Genomic DNA, 19,086 nt, shown 5'->3' on the forward strand with positions numbered 1-19,086 from the left:
CGTTACAAATCATCATCTTTGGGGGCCTCTCCCAAAGCCACAGGTGGTTAGCGGTGAAGGATGGCAGAACACTCACTGTGTGTGTGTCTTGTGTGTGTTTGTGTGTGTGTGTGTGTGTGTGTGTGTGTTTGTGTACCCCTGCTCACCCATAGCGCACGTGGGGGAAATAACTCAAGGAAGCTGACAGCTCACTGCACACTGAAGTCTCTGGGCTGCCTGATTCCCACTGGGGTATGTACAGGTGCGATACGTATTGTGTTCGTATTGCGGTTAGATGATTAACCTGTGACAAGGTCTGTGGTCATCCTCACGACTGGAAACTAGGGGAAGCTCTCCGTGCATTTTTTATTATCTGCTTTGCGGTTTGGAATGTGCTTAGATAGGCCATGTTTCGTAAGGCATCCCTGTTTTACTTCTGCTGGTAAACGTGCTATACAGAATCCCTCTCCTTGTACCCTTTCCACAACTATTTTGCATGATCAAAGCTGTTAGTGTCGTGTCGCAAAACACACTGTGACACACACTTTCTGAAGGGGGGATGTTAGCGATTATCTGCATGACCGGTGCCCCACAAGCCCTTCGGTTGGGCTTCTAGGAGCAGGTCGTTTGGTCCGAAGTCACAGTGAGAGCAGGTTTCTTCTCTCATCACACGTTCTCGAGTTTTCCACCGGAAAGCATATACAGTTTTGTGGCTTCTCTAACTTATGCTTCCCATCTTAATTTCCTATTGGACAAAATTACTCTGGAACTCAGTGTGCTGAAATGTCCGAGTGACTGTGTTTTAAGATAAGCACAGCTGCTGAGTTATAGAAGGGTTATTGGTATCACGTTCCTTTTGGAAAACACTTTTCCAATTCCCCTGTCAGATCACAGGCCCCTAATTCCTCAAGTGTGTTTGTGGCCATGGCCAGAAACTGCAGAGAGCAGAAGACCCTTGTGTCAGGAAGTGAGGCAGCGTGGGGACAGTCAGGGGCTTGCAGGCAAAGGATTCACCTCGAGTGGCTCGGATTCCTGAGAAGAAAGGGCAGTTTCATCACATTCTCTCTCTTGTTAACAAACCAAAATATTCTGTGTGGTTGAGGAGGAAAGATGAAGTGTTGTCCAGGATCCCGATGCCTCCGTGTCTGGAGTGTCCTGCCTTCACTAGTTTGCCATGCTCCTTTTTCATCTTTGAAGATGCTACTTCTTGCTAGTGACCATTGGCAGACATGGTTAGTGATGTTTGGTGACAGTAGGTTATTCCTGTAATATCCATTCCCCTCTCCCCCCTTGTTATAGTTGGCAGCAGTGGGGAGGGGTCAAGTTCTCTAGCACGGATGCGGCTCTGCTGGAACGTGGTATCGGAGAAGGAGGCAGATGCTGAGAGCTCTTTCTTTGGGTTTCATCTCTTGGTGTTACAACTTCTGTCTGTCTCACCAAACTATTTTCCTGTCTGTCTGCAGGTGGGTCCAGATGTCAGAGGGTTTCCTCGGCCCACCTGCATGCCCTGCCCTATGGACCAAACTTTACCAGGCTTCATTGGCTGTGGGCCACCTCAGCCTCCTCCACCTTGGTCGACATGCGGGCCTCCCCTGCCCCTCGTTCCGCCACCATGTGGTAAGATGATCTGGATTGCATGATGTGAGTTGTAGCGCGTATTCATCGTGTGACTACATGTGTCGGTGGAGAAGATGTAGAGGAGGTACCACGAGGCTTTGCAATGCAAGGATCAACCTGAGTGAGGACACAGGAACATTCCTCAACTTTCTGTGGACATCCATTTCGTGGACTGTCTCGTTTCACCATACAGAACTGGGCAGCAGGGGTCTGCCATTGAGAAGAAGTGTGACATTGTGCAATAGACAGACATAAAAGCATTGCCCAGGTGCCCTGCACAGACATGATGTTTTGGGCTCTGGGCTTAATGGAGCACAGTCTTTACATCACTTGCATGTGTGGAGGCCCCAGTTGTCCAGCGTTATTGATTAGTTCTGAAATCATCTCTACTGTGCGGAGTGGTCATCTCCCCAAGGGTGAGGGACTGGTCTCTCCTTTGTCCACAGAGGTCAGCGGAGACCTGTGAGAAACGCTCTGCATCTGGAAGGGACCTGAGAGTGGGAGAGTAGAACAGGCTGGGGCAGGTGTAGAGCTTTGGCTTGAATCTTGCGTGGCCAACACCCGTCTGAATCCACCTCTGTCTCTTCTAGGGCCTCGGTCCAATTCAGAAACCTGTGGCGCTCAAGGGGACAAAGGTGGCACCGTGCCCAAGAAGGACCCAGAGAAGGACAAGGTAAATACGGTGGCTGTTTCCAGTTGTAACCATTTCTGGAATCCTGTTCCTGTCTGGGCAGCACCGTGTCCTGGCCTTGTGTCTGTTGGGTGGGTCATCCAGTTTGTCTGTGGCGTCGTTCACCTCTCAAATACAAGCAGTTCACGCAGGGGCTGACAGGCTTCTCCGTCACAAATCATCATCTTTGGGGGCCTCTCCCAAAGCCACAGGTGGTTAGAGGTGAAGGATGGCAGAACACTCACTGTGTGTGTGTCTTGTGTGTGTTTGTGTGTGTGTGTGTGTGTGTGTGTGTGTGTGTGTTTGTGTACCCCTGCTCACCCATAGCGCACGTGGGGGAAATAACTCAAGGAAGCTGACAGCTCACTGCACACTGAAGTCTCTGGGCTGCCTGATTCCCACTGGGGTATGTACAGGTGCGATATGTATTGTGTTCGTATTGCGGTTAGATGATTAACCTGTGACAAGGTCTGTGGTCATCCTCACGACTGGAAACTAGGGGAAGCTCTCCGTGCATTTTTTATTATCTGCTTTGCGGTTTGGAATGTGCTTAGATAGGCCATGTTTCGTAAGGCATCCCTGTTTTACTTCTGCTGGTAAACGTGCTATACAGAATCCCTCTCCTTGTACCCTTTCCACAACTATTTTGCATGATCAAAGCTGTTAGTGTCGTGTCGCAAAACACACTGTGACACACACTTTCTGAAGGGGGGATGTTAGCGATTATCTGCATGACCGGTGCCCCACAAGCCCTTCGGTTGGGCTTCTAGGAGCAGGTCGTTTGGTCCGAAGTCACAGTGAGAGCAGGTTTCTTCTCTCATCACACATTCTCGAGTTTTCCATCGGAAAGCATACACAGTTTTGTGGATTCCCTAACTTATGCTTCCCATCTTAATTTCCTATTGGACAAAATTACTCTGGAACTCAGTGTGCTGAAATGTCCGAGTGACTGTGTTTTAAGATAAGCACAGCTGCTGAGTTATAGAAGGGTTATTGGTATCACGTTCCTTTTGGAAAACACTTTTCCAATTCCCCTGTCAGATCACAGGCCCCTAATTCCTCAAGTGTGTTTGTGGCCATGGCCAGAAACTGCAGAGAGCAGAAGACCCTTGTGTCAGAAAGTGAGGCAGCGTGGGGACAGTCAGGGGCTTGCAGGCAAAGGATTCACCTCGAGTGGCTCGGATTCCTGAGAAGAAAGGGCAGTTTCATCACATTCTCTCTCTTGTTAACAAACCAAAATATTCTGTGTGGTTGAGGAGGAAAGATGAAGTGTTGTCCAGGATCCCGATGCCTCCGTGTCTGGAGTGTCCTGCCTTCACTAGTTTGCCATGCTCCTTTTTCATCTTTGAAGATGCTACTTCTTGCTAGTGACCATTGGCAGACATGGGTAGTGATGTTTGGTGACAGTAGGTTATTCCTGTAATATCCATTCCCCTCTCCCCCCTTGTTATGGTTGGCAGCAGTGGGGAGGGGTCAAGTTCTCTAGCACGGATGCGGCTCTGCTGGAACGTGGTATTGGAGAAGGAGGCAGATGCTGAGAGCTCTTTCTTTGGGTTTCATCTCTTGGTGTTACAACTTCTGTCTGTCTCACCAAACTATTTTCCTGTCTGTCTGCAGGTGGGTCCAGATGTGAGAGGGTTTCCTCAGCCCACCTGCATGCCCTGCCCTATGGACCAAACTTTACCAGGCTTCATTGGCTGTGGGCCACCTCAGCCTCCTCCACCTTGGTCGACATGCGGGCCTCCCCTGCCCCTCGTTCCGCCACCATGTGGTAAGATGATCTGGATTGCATGATGTGAGTTGTAGCGCGTATTCATCGTGTGACTACATGTGTCGGTGGAGAAGATGTAGAGGAGGTACCACGAGGCTTTGCAATGCAAGGATCAACCTGAGTGAGGACACAGGAACATTCCTCAACTTTCTGTGGACATCCATTTCGTGGACTGTCTCGTTTCACCATACAGAACTGGGCAGCAGGGGTCTGCCATTGAGAAGAAGTGTGACATTGTGCAATAGACAGACATAAAAGCATTGCCCAGGTGCCCTGCACACACATGATGTTTTGGGCTCTGGGCTTAATGGAGCACAGTCTTTACATCACTTGCATGTGTGGAGGCCCCAGTTGTCCAGCGTTATTGATTAGTTCTGAAATCATCTCTACTGTGTGGAGTGGTCATCTCCCCAAGGGTGAGGGACTGGTCTCTCCTTTGTCCACAGAGGTCAGCGGAGACCTGTGAGAAACGCTCTGCATCTGGAAGGGACCTGAGAGTGGGAGAGTAGAACAGGCTGGGGCAGGTGTAGAGCTTTGGCTTGAATCTTGCGTGGCCAACACCCGTCTGAATCCACCTCTGTCTCTTCTAGGGCCTCGGTCCAATTCAGAAACCTGTGGCGCTCAAGGGGACAAAGGTGGCACCGTGCCCAAGAAGGACCCAGAGAAGGACAAGGTAAATACGGTGGCTGTTTCCAGTTGTAACCATTTCTGGAATCCTGTTCCTGTCTGGGCAGCACCGTGTCCTGGCCTTGTGTCTGTTGGGTGGGTCATCCAGTTTGTCTGTGGCGTCGTTCACCTCTCAAATACAAGCAGTTCACGCAGGGGCTGACAGGCTTCTCCGTTACAAATCATCATCTTTGGGGGCCTCTCCCAAAGCCACAGGTGGTTAGAGGTGAAGGATGGCAGAACACTCACTGTGTGTGTGTCTTGTGTTTCTTTGTGTGTGTGTGTGCGTGTGTGTGTGTTTGTGTACCCCTGCTCACCCATAGCGCACGTGGGGGAAATAACTCAAGGAAGCTGACAGCTCACTACACACTGAAGTCTCTGGGCTGCCTGATTCCCACTGGGGTATGTACAGGTGCGATACGTATTGTGTTCGTATTGCGGTTAGATGATTAACCTGTGACAAGGTCTGTGGTCATCCTCACGACTGGAAATTAGGGGAAGCTCTCCGTGCATTTTTTATTATCTGCTTTGCGGTTTGGAATGTGCTTAGATAGGCCATGTTTCGTAAGTCATCCCTGTTTTACTTCTGCTGGTAAACGTGCTATACAGAATCCCTCTCCTTGTACCCTTTCCACAACTATTTTGCATGATCAAAGCTGTTAGTGTCGTGTCGCAAAACACACTGTGACACACACTTTCTGAAGGGGGGATGTTAGCGATTATCTGCATGACCGGTGCCCCACAAGCCCTTCGGTTGGGCTTCTAGGAGCAGGTCGTTTGGTCCGAAGTCACAGTGAGAGCAGGTTTCTTCTCTCATCACACGTTCTCGAGTTTTCCACCGGAAAGCATATACAGTTTTGTGGATTCTCTAACTTATGCTTCCCATCGTAATTTCCTATTGGACAAAATTACTCTGGAACTCAGTGTGCTGAAATGTCCGAGTGACTGTGTTTTAAGATAAGCACACCTGCTGAGTTATAGAAGGGTTATTGGTATCACGTTCCTTTTGGAAAGCACTTTTCCAATTCCCCTGTCAGATCACAGGCCCCTAATTCCTCAAGTGTGTTTGTGGCCATGGCCAGAAACTGCAGAGAGCAGAAGACCCTTGTGTCAGAAAGTGAGGCAGCGTGGGGACAGTCAGGGGCTTGCAGGCAAAGGATTCACCTCGAGTGGCTCGGATTCCTGAGAAGAAAGGGCAGTTTCATCACATTCTCTCTCTTGTTAACAAACCAAAATATTCTGTGTGGTTGAGGAGGAAAGATGAAGTGTTGTCCAGGATCCCGATGCCTCCGTGTCTGGAGTGTCCTGCCTTCACTAGTTTGCCATGCTCCTTTTTCATCTTTGAAGATGCTACTTATTGCTAGTGACCATTGGCAGACATGGTTAGTGATGTTTGGTGACAGTAGGTTATTCCTGTAATATCCATTCCCCTCTCCCCCCTTGTTATAGTTGGCAGCAGTGGGGAGGGGTCAAGTTCTCTAGCACGGATGCGGCTCTGCTGGAACGTGGTATTGGAGAAGGAGGCAGATGCTGAGAGCTCTTTCTTTGGGTTTCATCTCTTGGTGTTACAACTTCTGTCTGTCTCACCAAACTATTTTCCTGTCTGTCTGCAGGTGGGTCCAGATGTGAGAGGGTTTCCTCGGCCCACCTGCATGCCCTGCCCTATGGACCAAACTTTACCAGGCTTCATTGGCTGTGGGCCACCTCAGCCTCCTCCACCTTGGTCGACATGCGGGCCTCCCCTGCCCCTCGTTCCGCCACCATGTGGTAAGATGATCTGGATTGCATGATGTGAGTTGTAGCGCGTATTCATCGTGTGACTACATGTGTCGGTGGAGAAGATGTAGAGGAGGTACCACGAGGCTTTGCAATGCAAGGATCAACCTGAGTGAGGACACAGGAACATTCCTCAACTTTCTGTGGACATCCATTTCGTGGACTGTCTCGTTTCACCATACAGAACTGGGCAGCAGGGGTCTGCCATTGAGAAGAATTGTGACATTGTGCAATAGACAGACATAAAAGCATTGCCCAGGTGCCCTGCACAGACATGATGTTTTGGGCTCTGGGCTTAATGGAGCACAGTCTTTACATCACTTGCATGTGTGGAGGCCCCAGTTGTCCAGCGTTATTGATTAGTTCTGAAATCATCTCTACTGTGCGGAGTGGTCATCTCCCCAAGGGTGAGGGACTGGTCTCTCCTTTGTCCACAGAGGTCAGCGGAGACCTGTGAGAAACGCTCTGCATCTGGAAGGGACCTGAGAGTGGGAGAGTAGAACAGGCTGGGGCAGGTATAGAGCTTTGGCTTGAATCTTGCGTGGCCAACACCCGTCTGAATCCACCTCTGTCTCTTCTAGGGCCTCGGTCCAATTCAGAAACCTGTGGCGCTCAAGGGGACAAAGGTGGCACCGTGCCCAAGAAGGACCGAGAGAAGGACAAGGTAAATACGGTGGCTGTTTCCAGTTGTAACCATTTCTGGAATCCTGTTCCTGTCTGGGCAGCACCGTGTCCTGGCCTTGTGTCTGTTGGGTGGGTCATCCAGTTTGTCTGTGGCGTCGTTCACCTCTCAAATACAAGCAGTTCACGCAGGGGCTGACAGGCTTCTCCGTTACAAATCATCATCTTTGGGGGCCTCTCCCAAAGCCACAGGTGGTTAGAGGTGAAGGATGGCAGAACACTCACTGTGTGTGTGTCTTGTGTGTGTTTGTGCGTGTGTGTGTGTGTGTGTGTGTGTCTTTGTGTACTTCTGCTCACCCATAGCGCACGTGGGGGAAATAACTCAAGGAAGCTGACAGCTCACTGCACACTGAAGTCTCTGGGCTGCCTGATTCCCACTGGGGTATGTACAGGTGCGATACGTATTGTATTCGTATTGCGGTTAGATGATTAACCTGTGACAAGGTCTGTGGTCATCCTCACGACTGGAAACTAGGGGAAGCTCTCCGTGCATTTTTTATTATCTGCTTTGCGGTTTGGAATGTGCTTAGATAGGCCATGTTTCGTAAGTCATCCCTGTTTTACTTCTGCTGGTAAACGTGCTATACAGAATCCCTCTCCTTGTACCCTTTCCACAACTATTTTGCATGATCAGAGCTGTTAGTGTCGTGTCGCAAAACACACTATGACACACACTTTCTGAAGGGGGGATGTTAGCGATTATCTGCATGACCGGTGCCCCACAAGCCCTTCGGTTGGGCTTCTAGGAGCAGGTCGTTTGGTCCTAAGTCACAGTGAGAGCAGGTTTCTTCTCTCATCACACGTTCTCGAGTTTTCCATCGGAAAGCATATACAGTTTTGTCGATTCCCTAACTTATGCTTCCCATCTTAATTTCCTATTGGACAAAATTACTCTGGAACTCAGTGTGCTGAAATGTCCGAGTGACTGTGTTTTAAGATAAGCACAGCTGCTGAGTTATAGAAGGGTTATTGGTATCACGTTCCTTTTGGAAAACACTTTTCCAATTCCCCTGTCAGATCACAGGCCCCTAATTCCTCAAGTGTGTTTGTGGCCATGGCCAGAAACTGCAGAGAGCAGAAGACCCTTGTGTCAGAAAGTGAGGCAGCGTGGGGACAGTCAGGGGCTTGCAGGCAAAGGATTCACCTCGAGTGGCTCGGATTCCTGAGAAGAAAGGGCAGTTTCATCACATTCTCTCTCTTGTTAACAAACCAAAATATTCTGTGTGGTTGAGGAGGAAAGATGAAGTGTTGTCCAGGATCCCGATGCCTCCGTGTCTGGAGTGTCCTGCCTTCACTAGTTTGCCATGCTCCTTTTTCATCTTTGAAGATGCTACTTCTTGCTAGTGACCATTGGCAGACATGGTTAGTGATGTTTGGTGACAGTAGGTTATTCCTGTAATATCCATTCCCCTCTCCCCCCTTGTTATAGTTGGCAGCAGTGGGGAGGGGTCAAGTTCTCTAGCACGGATGCGGCTCTGCTGGAACGTGGTATTGGAGAAGGAGGCAGATGCTGAGAGCTCTTTCTTTGGGTTTCATCTCTTGGTGTTACAACTTCTGTCTGTCTCACCAAACTATTTTCCTGTCTGTCTGCAGGTGGGTCCAGATGTGAGAGGGTTTCCTCGGCCCACCTGCATGCCCTGCCCTATGGACCAAACTTTACCAGGCTTCATTGGCTGTGGGCCACCTCAGCCTCCTCCACCTTGGTCGACATGCGGGCCTCCCCTGCCCCTCGTTCCGCCACCATGTGGTAAGATGATCTGGATTGCATGATGTGAGTTGTAGCGCGTATTCATCGTGTGACTACATGTGTCGGTGGAGAAGATGTAGAGGAGGTACCACGAGGCTTTGCAATGCAAGGATCAACCTGAGTGAGGACACAGGAACATTCCTCAACTTTCTGTGGACATCCATTTCGTGGACTGTCTCGTTTCACCATACAGAACTGGGCAGCAGGGGTCTGCCATTGAGAAGAATTGTGACATTGTGCAATAGACAGACATAAAAGCATTGCCCAGGTGCCCTGCACAGACATGATGTTTTGGGCTCTGGGCTTAATGGAGCACAGTCTTTACATCACTTGCATGTGTGGAGGCCCCAGTTGTCCAGCGTTATTGATTAGTTCTGAAATCATCTCTACTGTGCGGAGTGGTCATCTCCCCAAGGGTGAGGGACTGGTCTCTCCTTTGTCCACAGAGGTCAGCGGAGACCTGTGAGAAACGCTCTGCATCTGGAAGGGACCTGAGAGTGGGAGAGTAGAACAGGCTGGGGCAGGTATAGAGCTTTGGCTTGAATCTTGCGTGGCCAACACCCGTCTGAATCCACCTCTGTCTCTTCTAGGGCCTCGGTCCAATTCAGAAACCTGTGGCGCTCAAGGGGACAAAGGTGGCACCGTGCCCAAGAAGGACCGAGAGAAGGACAAGGTAAATACGGTGGCTGTTTCCAGTTGTAACCATTTCTGGAATCCTGTTCCTGTCTGGGCAGCACCGTGTCCTGGCCTTGTGTCTGTTGGGTGGGTCATCCAGTTTGTCTGTGGCGTCGTTCACCTCTCAAATACAAGCAGTTCACGCAGGGGCTGACAGGCTTCTCCGTTACAAATCATCATCTTTGGGGGCCTCTCCCAAAGCCACAGGTGGTTAGAGGTGAAGGATGGCAGAACACTCACTGTGTGTGTGTCTTGTGTGTGTTTGTGCGTGTGTGTGTGTGTGTGTGTGTGTCTTTGTGTACTTCTGCTCACCCATAGCGCACGTGGGGGAAATAACTCAAGGAAGCTGACAGCTCACTGCACACTGAAGTCTCTGGGCTGCCTGATTCCCACTGGGGTATGTACAGGTGCGATACGTATTGTATTCGTATTGCGGTTAGATGATTAACCTGTGACAAGGTCTGTGGTCATCCTCACGACTGGAAACTAGGGGAAGCTCTCCGTGCATTTTTTATTATCTGCTTTGCGGTTTGGAATGTGCTTAGATAGGCCATGTTTCGTAAGTCATCCCTGTTTTACTTCTGCTGGTAAACGTGCTATACAGAATCCCTCTCCTTGTACCCTTTCCACAACTATTTTGCATGATCAGAGCTGTTAGTGTCGTGTCGCAAAACACACTATGACACACACTTTCTGAAGGGGGGATGTTAGCGATTATCTGCATGACCGGTGCCCCACAAGCCCTTCGGTTGGGCTTCTAGGAGCAGGTCGTTTGGTCCTAAGTCACAGTGAGAGCAGGTTTCTTCTCTCATCACACGTTCTCGAGTTTTCCATCGGAAAGCATATACAGTTTTGTCGATTCCCTAACTTATGCTTCCCATCTTAATTTCCTATTGGACAAAATTACTCTGGAACTCAGTGTGCTGAAATGTCCGAGTGACTGTGTTTTAAGATAAGCACAGCTGCTGAGTTATAGAAGGGTTATTGGTATCACGTTCCTTTTGGAAAACACTTTTCCAATTCCCCTGTCAGATCACAGGCCCCTAATTCCTCAAGTGTGTTTGTGGCCATGGCCAGAAACTGCAGAGAGCAGAAGACCCTTGTGTCAGGAAGTGAGGCAGCATGGGGACAGTCAGGGGCTTGCAGGCAAAGGATTCACCTCGAGTGGCTCGGATTCCTGAGAAGAAAGGGCAGTTTCATCACATTCTCTCTCTTGTTAACAAACCAAAATATTCTGTGTGGTTGAGGAGGAAAGATGAAGTGTTGTCCAGGATCCCGATGCCTCCGTGTCTGGAGTGTCCTGCCTTCACTAGTTTGCCATGCTCCTTTTTCATCTTTGAAGATGCTACTTCTTGCTAGTGACCATTGGCAGACATGGTTAGTGATGTTTGGTGACAGTAGGTTATTCCTGTAATATCCATTCCCCTCTCCCCCCTTGTTAGGGTTGGCAGCAGTGGGGAGGGGTCAAGTTCTCTAGCACGGATGCGGCTCTGCTGGAACGAGATATTGGACAAGGAGGCAGATGGTGAGAGCTCTTTCTTTGGGTTTCATCTCTTGGTGTTACAACTTCTGTCTGTCTCACCAAACTATTTTCCTGTCTGTCTGCAGGTGGGTCCAGATGTGAGAGGGTTTCCTCGGCCCAACTGCATGCCCTGCCCTATGGACCAAACTTTACCAGGCTTCATTGGCTGTGGGCCACCTCAGCCTCCTCCACCTTGGTCGACATGCGGGCCTCCCCTGCCCCTCGTTCCGCCACCATGTGGTAAGATGATCTGGATTGCATGATGTGAGTTGTAGCGCGTATTCATCGTGTGACTACATGTGTCGGCGGAGAAGATGTAGAGGAGGTACCACGAGGCTTTGCAATGCAAGGATCAACCTGAGTGAGGACACAGGAACATTCCTCAACTTTCTGTGGACATCCATTTCGTGGACTGTCTCGTTTCACCATACAGAACTGGGCAGCAGGGGTCTGCCATTGAGAAGAAGTGTGACATTGTGCAATAGACAGACATAAAAGCATTGCCCAGGTGCCCTGCACAGACATGATGTTTTGGGCTCTGGGCTTAATGGAGCACAGTCTTTACATCACTTGCATGTGTGGAGGCCCCAGTTGTCCAGCGTTATTGATTAGTTCTGAAATCATCTCTACTGTGCGGAGTGGTCATCTCCCCAAGGTTGAGGGACTGGTCTCTCCTTTGTCCACAGAGGTCAGCGGAGACCTGTGAGAAACACTCTGCATCTGGAAGGGACCTGAGAGTGGGAGAGTAGAACAGGCTGGGGCAGGTGTAGAGCTTTGGCTTGAATCTTGCGTGGCCAACACCCGTCTGAATCCACCTCTGTCTCTTCTAGGGCCTCGGTCCAATTCAGAAACCTGTGGCGCTCAAGGGGACAAAGGTGGCACCGTGCCCAAGAAGGACCCAGAGAAGGACAAGGTAAATACGGTGGCTGTTTCCAGTTGTAACCATTTCTGGAATCCTGTTCCTGTCTGGGCAGCACCGTGTCCTGGCCTTGTGTCTGTTGGGTGGGTCATCCAGTTTGTCTGTGGCGTCGTTCACCTCTCAAATACAAGCAGTTCACGCAGGGGCTGACAGGCTTCTCCGTTACAAATCATCATCTTTGGGGGCCTCTCCCAAAGCCACAGGTGGTTAGAGGTGAAGGATGGCAGAACACTCACTGTGTGTGTGTCTTGTGTGTGTTTGTGCGTGTGTGTGTGTGTGTGTGTGTGTGTGTGTCTGTGTGTGTGTTTGTGTACCCCTGCTCACCCATAGCGCACGTGGGGAAATAACTCAAGGAAGCTGACAGCTCACTGCACACTGAAGTCTCTGGGCTGCCTGATTCCCACTGGGGTATGTACAGGTGCGATACCTATTGTGTTCGTATTGCGGTTAGATGATTAACCTGTGACAAGGTCTGTGGTCATCCTCACGACTGGAAACTAGGGGAAGCTCTCCGTGCATTTTTTATTATCTGCTTTGCGGTTTGGAATGTGCTTAGATAGGCCATGTTTCGTAAGTCATCCCTGTTTTACTTCTGCTGGTAAACGTGCTATACAGAATCCCTCTCCTTGTATCCTTTCCACAACTCTTTTGCATGATCAGAGCTGTTAGTGTCGTGTCGCAAAACACACTGTGACACACACTTTCTGAAGGGGGGATGTTAGCGATTATCTGCATGACCGGTGCCCCACAAGCCCTTCGGTTGGGCTTCTAGGAGCAGGTCGTTTGGTCCGAAGTCACAGTGAGAGCAGTTTTCTTCTCTCATCACACGTTCTCGTGTTTTCCATCGGAAAGCATATACAGTTTTGTGGATTCCCTAACTTATGCTTCCCATCTTAATTTCCTATTGGACAAAATTACTCTGGAACTCAGTGTGCTGAAATGTCCGAGTGACTGTGTTTTAAGATAAGCACAGCTGCTGAGTTATAAAAGGGTTATTGGTATCACGTTCCTTTTGGAAAACACTTTTCCAATTCCCCTGTCAGATCACAGGCCCCTAATTCCTCAAGTGTGTTTGTGGCCATGGCCAGAAACTGCAGAGAGCAGAAGACCCTTGTGTCAGGAAGTGAGGCAGCGTGGGGACAGTCAGGGCCTTGCAGGCAAAGGATTCACCTCGAGTGGCTCGGATTCCGGAGAAGAAAGGGCAGTTTCATCACATTCTCTCTCTTGTTAACAAACCAAAATATTCTGTGTGGTTGAGGAGGAAAGATGAAGTGTTGTCCAGGATCCCGATGCCTCCATGTCTGGAGTGTCCTGCCTTCACTAGTTTGCCATGCTCCTTTTTCATCTTTGAAGATGCTACTTCTTGCTAGTGACCATTGGCAGACATGGTTAGTGATGTTTGGTGACAGTAGGTTATTCCTGTAATATCCATTCCCCTCTCCCCCCTTGTTATGGTTGGCAGCAGTGGGGAGGGGTCAAGTTCTCTAGCACGGATGCGGCTCTGCTGGAACGTGGTATTGGAGAAGGAGGCAGATGCTGAGAGCTCTTTCTTTGGGTTTCATCTCTTGGTGTTACAACTTCTGTCTGTCTCACCAAACTATTTTCCTGTCTGTCTGCAGGTGGGTCCGGATGTGAGAGGGTTTCCTTGGCCCACCTGCATGCCCTGCCCTATGGACCAAACTTTACCAGGCTTCATTGGCTGTGGGCCACCTCAGCCTCCTCCACCTTGGTCGACATGCGGGCCTCCCCTGCCCCTCGTTCCGCCACCATGTGGTAAGATGATCTGGATTGCATGATGTGAGTTGTAGCACGTATTCATCGTGTGACTACATGTGTCGGCGGAGAAGATGTAGAGGAGGTACCACGAGGCTTTGCAATGCAAGGATCAACCTGAGTGAGGACACAGGAACATTCCTCAACTTTCTGTGGACATCCATTTCGTGGACTGTCTCGTTTCACCATACAGAACTGGGCAGCAGGGGTCTGCCATTGAGAAGAAGTGTGACATTGTGCAATAGACAGACATAAAAGCATTGCCCAGGTGCCCTGCACACACATGATGTTTTGGGCTCTGGGCTTAATGGAGCACAGTCTTTACATCACTTGCATGTGTGGAGGCCCCAGTTGTCCAGCGTCATTGATTAGTTCTGAAATCATCTCTACTGTGCGGAGTGGTCATATCCCCAAGGGTGAGGGACTGGTCTCTCCTTTGTCCACAGAGGTCAGCGGAGACCTGTGAGAAACGCTCTGCATCTGGAAGGGACCTGAGAGTGGGAGAGTAGAACAGGCTGGGGCAGGTGTAGAGCTTTGGCTTGAATCTTGCATGGTCAACACCCGTCTGAATCCACCTCTGTCTCTTCTAGGGCCTCGGTCCAATTCAGAAACCTGTGGCACTCAAGGGGACAAAGGTGGCACCGTGCCCAAGAAGGACCCAGAGAAGGACAAGGTAAATACGGTGGCTGTTTCCAGTTCTAACCATTTCTGGAATCCTGTTCCTGTCTGGGCAGCACCGTGTCCTGGGCTTGTGTCTGTTGGGTGGGTCATCCAGTTTGTCTGTGGCGTCGTTCACCTCTCAAATACAAGCAGTTCACGCAGGGGCTGACAGGCTTCTCCGTTACAAATCATCATCTTTGGGGGCCTCTCCCAAAGCCACAGGTGGTTAGAGGTGAAGGATGGCAGAATACTCACTGTCTGTGTGTCTTCTGTGTGTTTGTGTGTGTGTGTGTGTGTGTGTGTGTGTGTTTGTGTACCCCTGCTCATCCATAGCGCACGTGGGGGAAATAACTCAAGGAAGCTGACAGCTCACTGCACACTGAAGTCTCTGGGCTGCCTGATTCCCACTGGGGTATGTACAGGTGCGATACGTATTGTGTTCGTATTGCGGTTAGATGATTAACCTGTGACAAGGTCTGTGGTCATCCTCACGACTGGAAACTAGGGGAAGCTCTCCGTGCATTTTTTATTATCTGCTTTGCGGTTTGGAATGTGCTTAGATAGGCCATGTTTCGTAAGTCATCCCTGTTTTACTTCTGCTGGTAAACGTGCTATACAGAATCCCTCTCCTTGTACCCTTTCCACAACTATTTTGCATGATCAAAGCTGTTAGTGTCGTGTCGCAAAACACACTGTGACACACACTTTCTGAAGGGGGGATGTTAGCGATTATCTGCATGACCGGTGCCCCACAAGCCCTTCGGTTGGGCTTCTAGGAGCAGGTCGTTTGGTCCGAAGTCACAGTGAGAGCAGGTTTCTTCTCTCATCACACGTTCTCGAGTTTTCCATCGGAAAGCATATACAGTTTTGTGGATTCTCTAACTTATGCTTCCCATCGTAATTTCCTATTGGACTAAATTACTCTGGAACTCAGTGTGCTGAAATATCCGAGTGACTGTGTTTTAAGATAAGCACAGCTGCTGAGTTATAGAAGGGTTATTGGTATCACATTCCTTTTGGAAAACACTTTTCCAATTCCCCTGTCAGATCACAGGCCCCTAATTCCTCAAGTGTGTTTGTGGCCATGGCCAGAAACTGCAGAGAGCAGAAGACCCTTGTGTCAGGAAGTGAGGCAGCGTGGGGACAGTCAGGGGCTTGCAGGCAAAGGATTCACCTCGAGTGGCTCGGATTCCTGAGAAGAAAGGGCAGTTTCATCACATTCTCTCTCTTGTTAACAAACCAAAATATTCTGTGTGGTTGAGGAGGAAAGATGAAGTGTTGTCTAGGATCCCGATGCCTCCGTGTCTGGAGTGTCCTGCCTTCACTAGTTTGCCATGCTCCTTTTTCATCTTTGAAGATGCTACTTCTTGCTAGTGACCATTGGCAGACATGGTTAGTGATGTTTGGTGACAGTAGGTTATTCCTGTAATATCCATTCCCCTCTCCCCCCTTGTTATGGTTGGCAGCAGTGGGGAGGGGTCAAGTTCTCTAGCACGGATGCGGCTCTGCTGGAACGTGGTATTGGAGAAGGAGGCAGATGCTGAGAGCTCTTTCTTTGGGTTTCATCTCTTGGTTTTACAACTTCTGTCTGTCTCACCAAACTATTTTCCTGTCTGTCTGCAGGTGGGTCCAGGTGTGAGAGGGTTTCCTCGGCCCACCTGCATGCCCTGCCCTATGGACCAAACTTTACCAGGCTTCATTGGCTGTGGGCCACCTCAGCCTCCTCCACCTTGGTCGACATGCGGGCCTCCCCTGCCCCTCGTTCCGCCACCATGTGGTAAGATGATCTGGATTGCATGATGTGAGTTGTAGCGCGTATTCATCGTGTGACTACATGTGTCGGCGGAGAAGATGTAGAGGAGGTACCACGAGGCTTTGCAATGCAAGGATCAACCTGAGTGAGGACACAGGAACATTCCTCAACTTTCTGTGGACATCCATTTCGTGGACTGTCTCGTTTCACCATACAGAACTGGGCAGCAGGGGTCTGCCATTGAGAAGAAGTGTGACATTGTGCAATAGACAGACATAAAAGCATTGCCCAGGTGCACTGCACAGACATGATGTTTTGGGCTCTTGGCTTAATGGAGCACTGTCTTTACATCACTTGCATGTGTGGAGGCCCCAGTTGTCCAGCGTTATTGATTAGTTCTGAAATCATCCCTACTGTGCGGAGTGGTCATATCCCCAAGGGTGAGGGACTGGTCTCTCCTTTGTCCACAGAGGTCAGGGGAGACCTGTAAGAAACACTCTGCATCTGGATGGACCTGAGAGTGGGAGAGTAGAACAGGCTGGGGCAGGTGTAGAGCTTTGGCTTGAATCTTGCGTGGTCAACACCCGTCTGAATCCACCTCTGTCTCTTCTAGGGCCTCGGTCCAATTCAGAAACCTGTGGCGCTCAAGGGGACAAAGGTGGCACCGTGCCCAAGAAGGACCCAGAGAAGGACAAGGTAAATACGGTGGCTGTTTCAAGTTGTAACCATTTCTGGAATCCTGTTCCTGTCTGGGCAGCACCGTGTCCTGGCCTTGTGTCTGTTGAGTGGGTCATCCAGTTTGTCTGTGGCGTCGTTCACCTCTCAAATACAAGCAGTTCACGCAGGGGCTGACAGGCTTCTCCGTTACAAATCATCATCTTTGGGGGCCTCTCCCAAAGCCACAGGTGGTTAGAGGTGAAGGATGGCAGAACACTCACTGTGTGTGTGTCTTGTGTTTCTTTGTGTGTGTGTGTGCGTGTGTGTGTGTTTGTGTACCCCTGCTCACCCATAGCGCACGTGGGGGAAATAACTCAAGGAAGCTGACAGCTCACTGCACACTGAAGTCTCTGGGCTGCCTGATTCCCACTGGGGTATGTACAGGTGCGATACGTATTGTGTTCGTATTGCGGTTAGATGATTAACCTGTGACAAGGTCTGTGGTCATCCTCACGACTGGAAACTAGGGGAAGCTCTCCGTGCATTTTTTATTATCTGCTTTGCGGTTTGGAATGTGCTTAGATAGGCCATGTTTCGTAAGTCATCCCTGTTTTACTTCTGCTGGTAAACGTGCTATACAGAATCCCTCTCCTTGTACCCTTTCCACAACTATTTTGCATGATCAAAGCTGTTAGTGTCGTGTCGCAAAACACACTGTGACACACACTTTCTGAAGGGGGGATGTTAGCGATTATCTGCATGACCGGTGCCCCACAAGCCCTTCGGTTGGGCTTCTAGGAGCAGGTCGTTTGGTCCGAAGTCACAGTGAGAGCAGGTTTCTTCTCTCATCACACGTTCTCGAGTTTTCCATCGGAAAGCATATACAGTTTTGTGGCTTCTCTAACTTATGCTTCCCATCGTAATTTCCTATTGGACAAAATTACTCTGGAACTCAGTGTGCTGAAATGTCCGAGTGACTGTGTTTTAAGATAAGCACAGCTGCTGAGTTATAGAAGGGTTATTGGTATCACGTTCCTTTCGGAAAACACTTTTCTAATTCCGTTGTCAGATCACAGGCCCCTAATTCCTCGTGTGTTTGTGGCCATGGACAGAAACTGCAGAGAGCAGAAGACCCTTGTGTCAGGAAGTGAGGCAGCATGGGGACAGTCAGGGGCTTGCAGGCAAAGGATTCACCTCGAGTGGCTCGGATTCCTGAGAAGAAAGGGCAGTTTCATCACATTCTCTCTCTTGTTAACAAACCAAAATATTCTGTGTGGTTGAGGAGGAAAGATGAAGTGTTGTCCAGGATCCCGATGCCTCCGTGTCTGGAGTGTCCTGCCTTCACTAGTTTGCCATGCTCCTTTTTCATCTTTGAAGATGCTACTTCTTGCTAGTGACCATTGGCAGACATGGTTAGTGATGTTTGGTGACAGTAGGTTATTCCTGTAATATCCATTCCCCTCTCCCCCCTTGTTATGGTTGGCAGCAGTGGGGAGGGGTCAAGTTCTCTAGCACGGATGCGGCTCTGCTGGAACGTGGTATTGGAGAAGGAGGCAGATGCTGAGAGCTCTTTCTTTGGGTTTCATCTCTTGGTGTTACAACTTCTGTCTCTCTCACCAAACTATTTTCCTGTCTGTCTGCAGGTGGGTCCAGATGTGAGAAGGTTTCCTTGGCCAACCTGCATGTCCTCCCTTACGGGCCACATTACCAGGCTTCATTGGCTGTGGGCCACCTCACCCTCCTCCACTTTGGTCGTCATGCGGGCCTTGCTCGCCCTTCGTTCCGCCACCATGTGGTAAGATGATCTGGATTGCATGATGTGAGTTGTAGCGCGTATTCATCATGTGACCACTTGTGTCGGTGGAGAAGATATAGAGGAGGTACCACGAGGCTTTGCAATGCAAGGATCAACCTGAGTGAGGACACAGGAACATTCCTCAACTTTCTGTGGACATCCATTTCGTGGACTGTCTCGTTTCTCTATATAGAACTGGGCAGCAGGGGTCTGCCATTGAGAAGTGTGACAATGTGCAATAGACAGACATAAAAGCATTGCCCAGGTGCACTGCACAGACATGATGTTTTGGGCTCTTGGCTTAATGGAGCACAGTCTTCACATCACTTACACGTGTGGAGGCCGCAGTTGTCTAGCGTTATTGATTAGTTATTAAATCATCTCTATTGTGCAGAGTTGTCATATCATCAAGGGTGAGGGAGTGG

At 49.7% G+C, this 19,086-nt stretch overlaps 1 protein-coding gene across 1 annotated transcript; it reads left to right on the plus strand.

Moving 5' to 3' along the window:
* The first annotated feature begins 9,384 nt into the window (after nt 1–9,384).
* On the plus strand, nt 9,385–17,322 carry LOC125281636 (basic proline-rich protein-like). Its single transcript, XM_057315283.1, has 7 exons — nt 9,385–9,580; nt 11,191–11,344; nt 11,935–12,017; nt 13,643–13,796; nt 14,387–14,469; nt 16,080–16,233; nt 16,823–17,322. Exons 2-7 carry the CDS (start codon nt 11,230–11,232, stop codon nt 17,059–17,061), a joined length of 828 nt encoding a protein of 275 aa, XP_057171266.1. The 5' UTR covers nt 9,385–9,580; nt 11,191–11,229; the 3' UTR covers nt 17,062–17,322.
* The last annotated feature ends 1,764 nt before the right edge of the window (nt 17,323–19,086 follow it).

Source organism: Ursus arctos, unplaced genomic scaffold (genome assembly GCF_023065955.2).
Source record: "Ursus arctos isolate Adak ecotype North America unplaced genomic scaffold, UrsArc2.0 scaffold_2, whole genome shotgun sequence".
Lineage (NCBI taxonomy): Eukaryota > Metazoa > Chordata > Mammalia > Carnivora > Ursidae > Ursus > Ursus arctos.

Excerpts from the sequence above, each read along its gene's own strand:
- LOC125281636 (XM_057315283.1), top strand. The coding sequence starts at position 11,230 with ATGCCCTGCCCTATGGACCAAACTTTACCAGGCTTCATTGGCTGTGGG. Across the intron at positions 12,018-13,642 it reads AGGACCCAGAGAAGGACAAG|GTGGGTCCGGATGTGAGAGG; the intron begins GTAAATACGGTG and ends GTCTGTCTGCAG. Across the intron at positions 14,470-16,079 it reads AGGACCCAGAGAAGGACAAG|GTGGGTCCAGGTGTGAGAGG; the intron begins GTAAATACGGTG and ends GTCTGTCTGCAG.